Raw genomic sequence first — 11,763 nt, 5'->3', positions numbered from 1 at the left:
AATTTCCTCTAGTTTCTTCCACCTTTTTTCCTCTGATTCTTCCTGTTTTTTAATATAGCATAAAAACCACTCTGGAGGTTCAGATGATGATTTTTTTCTCTTTCGTGGTGGTGATGGAGGAGATGGAGATGGTGGTGAGGGTGCAGGTGGAGGTAATGGTGGTGATGATGATGATGGAGGTGGCAGTGATGATAGAGGTAGCGGTGCTGGTGCTGCTCTTTTCTCAAAATTTTCATTAAGTTTGAAATTCGAAGGTACCGTCGAAGCTAACAGTGTTTCTGAAGGAGGACTAACATTAGCTTTTAAACCAAAGAAGTGGTCGAAATCTTCATGAAATTCCCAAAAAGGAAGTCGACCACTTCCAGATTTTCTCATCTGATCTTTCCTCCTCCTATAAGTTAGAATTAAATTTCGCCACTTCCGATCACACTCCACTGCTCCTATGTTGATGCCTTCTTTTTTCATTTTTAAACAGACATCTCCCCATAGTTTCACTTTTTTGCAATTCGGTTTTTCAAATAAGGAGTCCATTTCTTGGCGAATTTCAATAAGCTTTTTCACAGCAAATGATGTCCAAACAGTTTCCTATGAAAAATGAAATTTCATCAGCATATTTAAAATAGTTTTATAAAATTTACACTTAAACATTACTGTTACTAAGTAAAAAGGCTACTTAGACATGTTACTCAATAACAAAAATATAAAGAATATATATTTTAAATAAACCTAATACAATTAAATACTTACAGAATCTGATTTGTTATCTTCGTTAATTGATGGAACTGAGCCCGTACTAGTATTTTTAGGATTTAAATCTGAGGTAACTGCAATTTTAAATAATAAGATTACTTTTTTCATTTATCCACATTATAAGTTTTATTTAAACATATCTCAGAATATCAGGCATACATACAACTACTTAAATGTAATTTACATTTACATTTCATTTACATTTTACAAAATAGATAATTTAATAGATTATATAATTTAAAAAATATCTAACCTTTATTTTCTGTGTTCTCATGGCTGGAAAACATTAATTTAAAATACTGTTCTTTAAAGGCATTGTCTGGAAAATATATAAATTCTAATCACAATACAAGAACTCATATACAATAATAATTGAAAATTTTTCAATTATTATGGTCTATTCAATCTGTACATTGAAGTGTTATATGAAATATATTAATTATTAAATTATATTTAAGTGAATTATATAAAAACAATCGATAACGGCTATACTTTAATAATTCGAAAGTACATTTAATCTGTAAATTTACCTGTTGTTAATCTTTCCATAATGTTCTTGTCGACAGTTACCTCGACATTTTTATTTTCGCTGGTTAATACAACATTATACATGCGAGCGTCCATTTTGATTTACACGTGTAGCGAACGTAAAACATGCTTTATCTTCGCTGCAGCGACCTCTTGCAGCAAACGTTTAGAAACGGTTCGCTACATTGCAGCGCTGCATTTAGAAACGGGTTTCAGTGAGTCCGCTGTAAAGCGCTTCTCGAGCGCTGCATAAAGAAACGCAGCCTATTTGAAATTTGAACTGACAGAACTCAGACAGCAACTCTTTGTTTTCCTTATTAGATAAGAATAATTTTACTTCTTCTCTCAGTTCTCTCGACAGCATATTTCCTTCGGAAAGCCATCGCGCTTCAGTGTGAAAAAGCAGCGTTTTGTGTTCAGAGTTCATATCACAACATAACTTTTTGAAGAGACGAGTATTAAGTACACTCCTTTTAATAAAGTTGACTACTTTTATGGCTGTTTTCATCGTAATAGCAGAGCATTCCGGGAGCGTTTTAGCAGCCGATGCTCGACGATGAATATTGCATTGCGTCGTTATTGCAGATTGATTTTTTTTAATCAAAGCTGAAAGACCAGAGTTGGAACCGAGCGTAGCAGGAGCACCGCCCGAACAAAACCCAGCAAGCTTTTGCCACATGAGCCCATGTTTCTCTAAATATAGACTTATTAGGTCCATAACATCTGCACCACGCGACGTTGTTTCCAGTTTTTGAAAAAAGAGTAACCTTCCTTTAAATGTTTTATTGTCGTTCAAAAGTCGGACAAATACAAGTAATTGACAACATTGTGAAACGTCAGTAGATTCATCACATTGTAGCGCCAAACGTGGACTACATTTTATCTTGTCAAGAATTTGTTCTTCGATGTCAATTGACATTTTTTGAATACGCGACTTGCCGTGTCATTTGATAATGGAATTTCACGTATTTTCTTTTGAGCTTCCTCCCTTAAAAGGTCTTCGGCAGCTTCAAGTATACAAGGCTTTATTAGAGATTCGCCGATTGTGTGTGATTTTTTGGATTTGGCAAACAATTTTGAAATTTGAAGAATTTTCGTGGACGGTCACAATAATTCGAATGTACGGATTTTAAATGACAGTTCCAACTTTGCCGGCTTCAAAGCATCATTGGCAACAACAGTTGCGCATATTAGGCATTGAGATGTGGTCTCCCCATTTATTTCTATTGAAGTAACACCCAATTTAATATAATCGTCGTCATACTTTCGTTTCGGTGGCATTTTTCTGAAATTAAAATAATTCTATTATAGTATATCCTACCTACTTATTTACCTCCATATTAATAGAATAATTTTATAATGTTTATATAATAATATTAATACAATAATTTGAACTCTGACAGTGGTCACATAAAAAAATCTGTAATTATAAAACTGAATAAAAAATAAATAAAATTGATGACACAAGCGTTTTATTGTAGAATTCTGTCATAAAATAACTTATTTCGTATTTTTTATTAAATTAATGATATTTTAAGAAATAAAAAAATTTTAAACAACGTTTCATTACTACATACAGAATAATTGTTTCTGTATGTCATAGTGTTTCTCTACTTGTTGTCCGCGATGATGGGAGGTGTAGTCTGCGGCCATACTTAAATTAACTACTGTATTTTTAATCCCTACGATATGGGCGTTTTAAGAGAAACCAATGTGATGTATTTTTTTTTGTGTGTGTATGTAAAAGACATTCATTTTGCACCTTTTTGACATTTTTGTTGATTATGAGATTTTAGAAATGGTTTGTGATCACTTCCAAGTTTAAAGCAGAAACTTGAAACGTATTATACGAGTAATGTTTCTATGAAATTTCAGTGAGTTTGTGATCCATTTCAGGCTTACAGTAAACTTTGAGAAAGTAAATTTTCTGAACTATTTGAAGAAACATTGAAAATCGCCCTGCAATTTTCAACGACTTATGTTTGTGAATAAATAATTCATCGATCACATTAATGATTAAAAGACAAATCGCATGAGAGTATGTGCCAATATTCGACTGAAGTATTGAGCCATTTCATTACAGGAAGTGGTAACATAATTATATCATATTTTTTACTTGTTTAATGAAGATCAAAATTTGTTCAATGATAATTTACATTTAATAGTTTATTTCCAATTTGACTAATTTCATATCCATATGTATTCAAAACAATATTTTAGATATATAATGAAATAAATGGCACACGACGTAGGCAATAAACTCAAAAGCTTAAAATATTAAGCCTACATAATTTATTAGTTCGATGAATTACAATCAGTTCAACAATTAGTTGGATTTTGTAGAATAAACTTGATATATTTTACGTAATTCGTGTGAAAAAAAATTTATATAACATATAGTATTACAATCTGATATATCACATGCATTACAATAATGAAAAGTAAATGGTAAACTAATTACTTAAAAATCATATCGAACATGAAAAATAAATTATGATTATAAGCAGATAATGTTTATAATTATCGTTCGTTTTTCTCGTGATGATATTGACAAATGTTTAATAGTCTATAGACGTCAAGCGTTACGTTTAATGCTACAGCCCATTGACGTGTATACACGTCCAATATTCAATAATCGTTTCTGTTCTCCCTATGGACGAGATAAGTCAGGAAAGGCTTTGAATACATTCTATTGGATGTTGTTTATGACCTCAGCAAATTTTGAAATTATACATCCAATAGAAGTTTATATTTTGGACCATTTTTGCGGTCTCCACTATTGAAAGAGTATTCATCATCGATAGCCTTATATTCGCCTTTCCTCCGAAGAGTGGTGCTATGATCGCTACGCGACCGAAGAGCCAGCCGTTTATCTCACGGCCTAAACGTACGCGCGGGAATCCGTGCCTTCCGGGAGGACTTTTATGGGGAACTGGCCTTCTATTCAGTCGTTATTGGCTAGGAGAAAACCCGGAAAACTCCTAGCAGCCAGCCTGTCCGAGTCGCTGCGCGAACCCACGACCGAACTTCCCAGTGTTTAGGGTCCGGTCACCGCCGCTATTAGCGGCAACGGAGACCACTCGCCCATCATTAAACATTCGAAGTGAAACAGTACCTTTATTGTGTCATTATATGCCAGATCTACCGGCCACGTGATTGACAGAAAATAGCTCAAATTATTAATACCTCTATTATAGCTAAATACATCCGAAACTTTATTATTTTCTGCAGACATAAAGACAATGAAAATTCTATTTAAAATCTCACTCGCCGACTCCGATCAAAGAGAAGTGAATGAACGATATGAATTTGTTTTGCGATAAATGCGTGTTGTCGTTTGTATTAATTCTGTTTATGATGTAATTTGTATTTTAATTGTTTTCGAAAAAAATAAATATTTATAAAAATATTTACGAATGAGAATTTGTTAATAAAATAAGAAATTATTTTAAATTAACATCGTGTCTATGCGCGAGACAAATATTTAAAATAGGAAATTTATACCACATGATTAAAATGATATTTAATAAATGTTAACCTGTATAAAAATTCCTGCATAATAGGACGATTTATAACGCATTTTTAAGTATGATATAAAGTAACAAAATATGTAAATACATAAATTAAAAAATTAAGAATAATAATTATAACTCGGAGGAAATTTCCATTAATATTTATTGTTGTTTGTCTACAGTAAAGTAGACATTTAATTGTAAAAGGCATGAATAAATTCGTGGAAATGGCAAGAAATCACAGAGATATAAGAAACTGATAAGGAGTTAATTGCATAATAATTACTTTCGCTTTCTTATATTTCCTTGATGGTATTGATAGATTTCTATTCAAGTAAGACATTCCTACTGAAATTGACGACGTTAATTGAAGGTTATTTTTTAAGTATTTTAGAAAAATACTTTCCTTCAAAAATACTTGATTGTAAAATACTTATAAAATATTTGTTTAAAGGTCCACATTAAACATATAACATGAAAACTTATGAATTACAGAGTAAAAATTCTCTAAACAGCAAAATAATATTAGTACTTTATAAACGTGTTAAAACTTTATATTGAAAAATAAAAAAATATTTTTTTTACACTTGTGAGATCTGGAAATCCCCCTGAACGTAAAATTATAATAATTGTTCCCTATATTGAATTGAAAATTTTCCTATTATAAACATCCTGCTAGAAAAAGTCCTGGCCGAGAAAATATGCGTCCCCGGCCGTATAACTGTCAACTATCCATTGTTCTTACGCTGAGTACAGATTATCTTGCAACTTAAGTTTATAGTTAGCGCCCGAATTCGCCGTATTGTTTCTAATTCCGGGAACACCTGTGACCTAATCACATTCACGTGACCAACTTTCCCAGCAAAAAGCTATATAAGAGGCTTCCTTCCTCCGTTCCAGGGGGAGTCAATCGTCAACCGGTAGTTAGAGTGTGTGCCGAAGATAATTAACGTCTGTTGCTTAAAAATAAGTCACGTCTCTGAATCCGAGGGAATTTACGTCTCTTGTGCGAAACTGTGGATATCCTACCGATTTGGTATACTGGTACGACGCTATAAAACATTGGATTGTCTAAGAGGTATGGAATCCATCTATGTGAGCTCTCTCTCTCCTCGAGTGGTAGGGATATATAGCTTTTTATATATGTCACCCCTTTAATGTCAGATTTTTGTAACGTATTTTTTTCATTAAATCGTTGTTATCCTGTTACATGGTGTCTTGTTTGCTCGAATATTCGCTTATCGCCTTACCACGACTCCACTTTTCCTCCTACACTCGACCGGATGAAAAGTAGTCCCGTCCCTACGGGATCCCTACCGACAAATAAGCCATCTCTGACTCGTGGGCAAGTCCCTCCGACTTGTTAGCCGAAATTAGACAGAGGTCTAACTTCGTCGTTTCTCCTCGGTACCCACACATTCGTTTAGTTAAGTTATGGTAACGTAACACTTGGACGATCTGCTTAAGGCATTGGTTCTTAACGGTTTAGTGATGAGGGATCATTTATCATAATTTTTGTTTTGCCATGGACCACGAACTGTTTGGCAGTAATATAAGTTCTTATAAGGTTGTTCTATAATACACAAAATAACACCTTTTACTTATAGCTGAGATAATTTTAATTAGAAAACTAACGTTTTCGGCTTACTCAATAAGCCATCTTCAGGTTCTAACATTCGAAAAAAGGAACATTATCGTTCCATTGACAGAATACAAATATTTGAAAAAAAATTCAAACCGTTAGTAACGGACAAAAAAAGAAAAACATGGTAATATAAGTAAATAAATATAAAAGTAAATAAAAACAAAAAAGGAAGAACATGGTAATACAAATAAATAAATATACAAAAACAAAAAATAAAAACAAAGTAATATAAATAAATAAATATACAATCAAATCGTTATAGTGGGAAACGATTCCACTGGTGATGCTTTTTTTAAGAAGAGTGGCAGATTATCGAGGAATGATGCCAAAACAAGCTAAGACAAGCCTACGAGTTCGTCATACATCTCTTAACTACGAATTTCCAAGCTGTTGGTAGGCTGTCAGCGTCCCTCGCATTTATGCATGCCTCTCCCAACTTGCTTTTATAAATTTCAATTTTTTCTGCGGTGCCTGCTAATGTTGGGGAGCTCAAGGTTTTACAATATCCGCTTCCTCTCATTTAACTACTGAGCCTTGGGTCTGCGCGTATTGCGAAAGTACTGTTGCGTTGGAGCCTTTCCTGACATCATACTTGTGTTCCTTAAGTCTTTTCCCTAAAGTTCTTGTTGTGACTCCAATGTAGTCTTTTTCGATACCCAGCTCCGCGTTCTCGTACGGGATTTTGTATACTCCTGCTTTTTCTTCCTTTTTGATACGCTCCTTATCATTTCTTAAGATTGTGTATAGGTTCGGAGCTCTTTTTAGAACCATTCTGGTCTCCTTGCGATTTGCAATTTCTTTCATGATACCTTTTGAACTCTTGTTGTAAGTAAACTTTGTGATTTTATTGGGAACGTATTTTGAATCTCTTGTTGTGCCCATCTCATACTTTTTAACTAATCCTGCTATTGTGCCTTTTTTATAACCTAGGGATTCGGCCACTTGCGTGATTCTGTCAATTTCTTTATCTCTGTTAACAACGTTGTCACAATATATATAGGCCCTTCTGATAAGAGCTCGGAATGCTGCCAGTTTGTAATGGTACGGGTCGTTAGAATGCGATGGAATATAAAGTGGGCTGTGTGTAGGTTTTATGTACACGTTGGTGGAAAAATGCCCTTCAATATTGTGTTCAAGGAAGGGCATTGTCACCAACCGAGTTTCGGCAGAGCGTTTATTTTCCGCTCTTAAAATGATTAAATATGATTTATGAACTTCAGTGAATGCTGACTTAATAGAAGGAATATTTTGTAAGAAGTAATTTAGTTTATAACAGAATGAAAAAATAATAAATTAATCACCATGGGAAAATAAGCAACCGGGGTTAATGACGAAAGGGATCATCGCGTCGGGTCTCGCAACGCTCTACCGAAACTCGGTTGGTTACAATGCTGTTGGCTGTGACAATCAATCTTGCACTTCTGATAATGTCTGGATAGTGCAGTATAGCCTTTTTAACATCCAAACTTGCAGATCTCGCTCTAATAGTGGTCAATGTGATTTATTTTTTTCCAGTGCATAATAAATATCATCTTCAAATTTTGTAAGATTTCCTTTTCTGTCTGTACTCATATTAAAAATTAAGCTTAATTTTGAGGGTAGACACGAGTTTCATAAAAAATAGAAAACTAGCAGATGAGCCAGATGTTGCTCGCGCAAAAAGTAACGATAACGAAGATTAAGATATTTAGATTATAGCCGATTTTACCCGTTTTCACTGGGTGCAAGAATTAGGTCCTCTCTCTTCCGAGGCTAATTCGAGAAATTTTTGATGGGTCTAAATGTATGTTCGATTTTTCACAAAAACGCAAAATACCGCATCTAAAATAGTATGGTAGAAACGGAGTTCTTCGGGGTAATCCTTAACTTTCTCCCTCTTCCCCCCGCGAGAGGAATTTCGATAAATTCCTTATTAGTGTACATTCTTATTATGTATTTTAACTGTGTACCAAATTTCGACTCAACCGTTTGAACTCTGAGCTTATTATTATTCCATCTCGATTAGAAGATTGTGAATACTAATAACGAGTCAAATATTCATTGAGTCCGACCACGACAGGGTAGAGACAGAACACCTTCTATATCTTTACCCTGTCGATCTGTAATAAAAAACCAAAATTTAATAGCATCAATGCTCTTTATACACACGCTACTGTGCCAAATTTTGTTTCTTAAACTGTACTCATCCTCAGATATTGTTTAATAGTTCACATCAGAATAAAGAAATTAAACAAATTAGACGCCAACATACACGCGTGGACACGCGAATTTTTCCTTTTATTTGACATTTTTCGGGTTCGACAGATCTCCAAATGTATAGATTAGCAAGAAAACTCGGAGAGTCAAATGTGACACGACTCAAATACTTTTTCGTTTTTGAATATACATAACAAGTTAGGAAAGTAAAAAGGAGTCGGAGTCGTGATATTTTTCACGACTCCGACTCCAATTAAAATACCAAAACTTTACGACACCGACTCTGACTCCACAGCCCTGTTGAAAACAAAAAAATCGCATCTAAAATACTACAGTAGAAGCAGTTCTTCATGGAAAGCCTTAATGATCTCTTCTCTTCCCTGTGGCAATTTCGAAAAATGACTTGTTAGTGTGCTTTCTTATGGTGTACCCTACTAAAACGCGGATAAAAACAAAAAATCGCATCTATAATAGTACAGTAGAAGCCGTTCTTCGTGTTAAGACTTAATGCTATTCCTTTCCGCCACGCGGGTGAATTTCGAAAAATCTTTTCTTAGCGTGCGTTTCTATGACGTACCCTAACAGTGTACCAAATTTCACTTCTTTAGTTTCAGCAATTTGCTCTGGTCGATAATAAATCTATAAGTCTATCAGTCAGTCAGTGAAGACAAGTAATTTTATATATTTAAATAAATTAGGTAGTGTACATCATTTTTTAATAGTGCCATCAAAAAATGGTGACTTACCATCAGAACATTAGCTTCATTGAATGCAAACCCTATCAAATTGTGTTTGTAGGGAATATTATTGTGGTTAAACATTTCAGCAATGTGATTATATAAATAATCACATTGCTGAAATGTTCAACCGCAATAGTTGCATTGGAAGCACTTAATTTAACATACTCATACTCATTAACAGGGGGTGAAGGCTCAGGTCTACTCAACTGGTATTGCCTGAGTGTGAAAGGAGAGATAGATTAAGAGCATAGTAGAAGGTCGAAGGTGAAGGAAAAGTGAGATAGAAAAAAAGATGAAAAGGGTAGTCTCGTGGCGCGCACCGGGAGATATAATTAATTACAATCAAAATAATTTAACAGAAAAAGGTATATGCAGTGTGAAACAAATGGCGCCTAGTGAAGGGCAAAGTAGGGTTATCAAATAGGAATAAGAGGACATGATTGACAAAAGAACAGATGCGTCACTTTCCGACAATAATTTTCTAACAGAATCCCGACAAAGTCCATTTTACAGAAGGCCGGTCAAAACCGATTTACAGAAACCCCGACAAAGGGGCGCCACGCCCAGGGAAAATAGCCCGAGCAGTGGGGCCACCAGAAGATGAGGCAGAATACAAACTTCATGAGGATGAACTTGCAGAGGTCCCGGCCAAGTTGACTAAGAGGATGTAGAGGCGGTGTCGGGCTGGTTTGCAGTAATGCCGGAGTAGGTCATAAGAGGGAGGTTGCTAACAAAGTCTTTAAAAGAGTTATAAAGTTTTCTGGATGCAAGGAAAACGTTAAGCTTACATGGCCAATGGTGGCCTTCAGCATACACAATTTTCCGAAGGGGTTGGCGGGCTGTTGAATACTTAGGGCAGGTGAAAATTTGGTGAAAAGGTTCGTCATTTTCCTTTATGCCACATGTGCAGTTTGGGTCACATTTGTTCAAGAAACGGTGCAGATAGGCCCGAAAATTGCCATGGGCCGTTAGGATCTGCGTGATGGCATGATTTGTATGGAAAAAGTTGTTCTTCATCCGATCATCAATCCGGGGGATAAATTCGTGCGTTAGCCTTCCAGTGTGGCTAGTATCCCACTCCTCCTGCCATTTCTCTATGAGGATGTTGTTCATAATACTATTGATAATTGAGGAAGGGATAGCATTATAGTTACACTTGTTTGTGATTTTGTGGGCCTTCTTTGCCAGATCATCTGCTTTATCATTCCCGTAGATATTAGAATGTCCCTTAATCCAGATAAGATTTATTGTCATAGAGGTACTAAGGTTTTCCAAAATTTGTAGACTATTATTAATAATTGGTAACTTCTTGTTGTTGTTCTTTATTTGGTGGAGGGCAGTGCGGCTGTCTGTATTGATGTTGATGGTAGTGCCTTTTAGGTTGTGGTGATTCTTTTTAATGTAGTTTAAAGAAGTCAGGATTGCTAACGATTCCGCTTGGTTAATTGAGCAGTGATTGTTGAGTGTGAGTGCTGATTGCCAGTAGGTATGACTGTTGTTGTCCTTGACGTAGACAGAGGCTCCGACCGCTTTTTTGGTCTTGGAGCCATCTGTATAAAAGTTTATACCTTTTGGTGGTACCTGGTGATTAAGGTAGATGTTACTGTTTAAAATGGTGGCTGGGTGAGTAGAGTTGGGATGATTGTTTACATCGATACCCCAATCGATCACATTCTTGACAAGATTATGGATGCTATCCGGGAGCTTGAGGACCGCAGTGAGCCTTTGAAACTGGGAGGGTGAGATAGAGCTGTTGTTGAGTTTGAATAGGAGGTTTTTGACATACTTAACTAAGATAACCAGGTGGATGGGTTCGAGTCCGGCAATGACGAGCATCGCGTCTGTCGGTGCCGTCCGATATGCCTTGGTGATGGAGATGGCTGCAGTTCGCTGAGCTGAGAGAATTTTCCTTTTTACGTGGTCTTTACTGACAGCATACCCCATTCTTCGCTGCCATAGGTCAAGATCGGTTCTATCGCTCCCTTATAAATTAAGTGGCTGTTCCTGTTGTTTATCCCCCAGTTAATTTCTGGAATACTCCTCAGGGAGTGGATTATTTTGGTTGCTTTATTACAGATGTAGTGAGAATGTTCTTTCCAGGTTAATTTTGGGTCGAAAATTACCCGAGATACTTTATTTTATCCACACACTGTATGCGTTGGTTCATGATCCGGATAGTTGGCCTCCTTTTCAGTGGGTTTCCTTTAGGGAAAACCATACAATTACATTTATTAAGGTTTATGATACAAGACCCAAAAAAGTATCTTGAATAACGTCATCTTTTAAATACCTTACAACTAAGCATAAGTGTTTTATTGTATTCCGATCCACGTGTGTTATTGTGATTCATCCACGATAAGGAAAAATTTCTTATTTCGTAAATCTTCACAAA

General features: G+C 35.5%; 2 protein-coding genes across 2 annotated transcripts; both read right to left on the bottom strand.

Moving 5' to 3' along the window:
- Positions 1 to 1,477: 1,477 nt before the first annotated feature.
- On the bottom strand, positions 1,478 to 2,197 carry LOC136984804 (protein FAM200C-like). Its single transcript, XM_067281948.1, has one exon. The coding sequence runs from the start codon at positions 2,195 to 2,197 to the stop codon at positions 1,478 to 1,480; it is 720 nt and encodes a 239-aa protein (XP_067138049.1).
- Positions 2,198 to 8,472: 6,275 nt separating this feature from the next.
- On the bottom strand, positions 8,473 to 11,315 carry LOC136984803 (uncharacterized). The gene is made up of 2 exons (XM_067281947.1): positions 10,331 to 11,315; positions 8,473 to 8,534 (listed from the first exon to the last, which is right to left on the bottom strand). The coding sequence occupies exons 1-2, from the start codon at positions 11,313 to 11,315 to the stop codon at positions 8,473 to 8,475; spliced, it is 1,047 nt and encodes a 348-aa protein (XP_067138048.1).
- Between the last annotated feature and the right edge of the window lie 448 nt (positions 11,316 to 11,763).

The sequence above is a fragment of the Centruroides vittatus genome, unplaced genomic scaffold (genome assembly GCF_030686945.1).
Source record: "Centruroides vittatus isolate TY-2023 unplaced genomic scaffold, ASM3068694v2 contig_93, whole genome shotgun sequence".
Taxonomy (NCBI): domain Eukaryota; kingdom Metazoa; phylum Arthropoda; class Arachnida; order Scorpiones; family Buthidae; genus Centruroides; species Centruroides vittatus.
The sequence above is the reverse complement of the archived record's forward strand: the minus strand, read 5'-3'. Positions and strand labels throughout refer to the sequence as shown.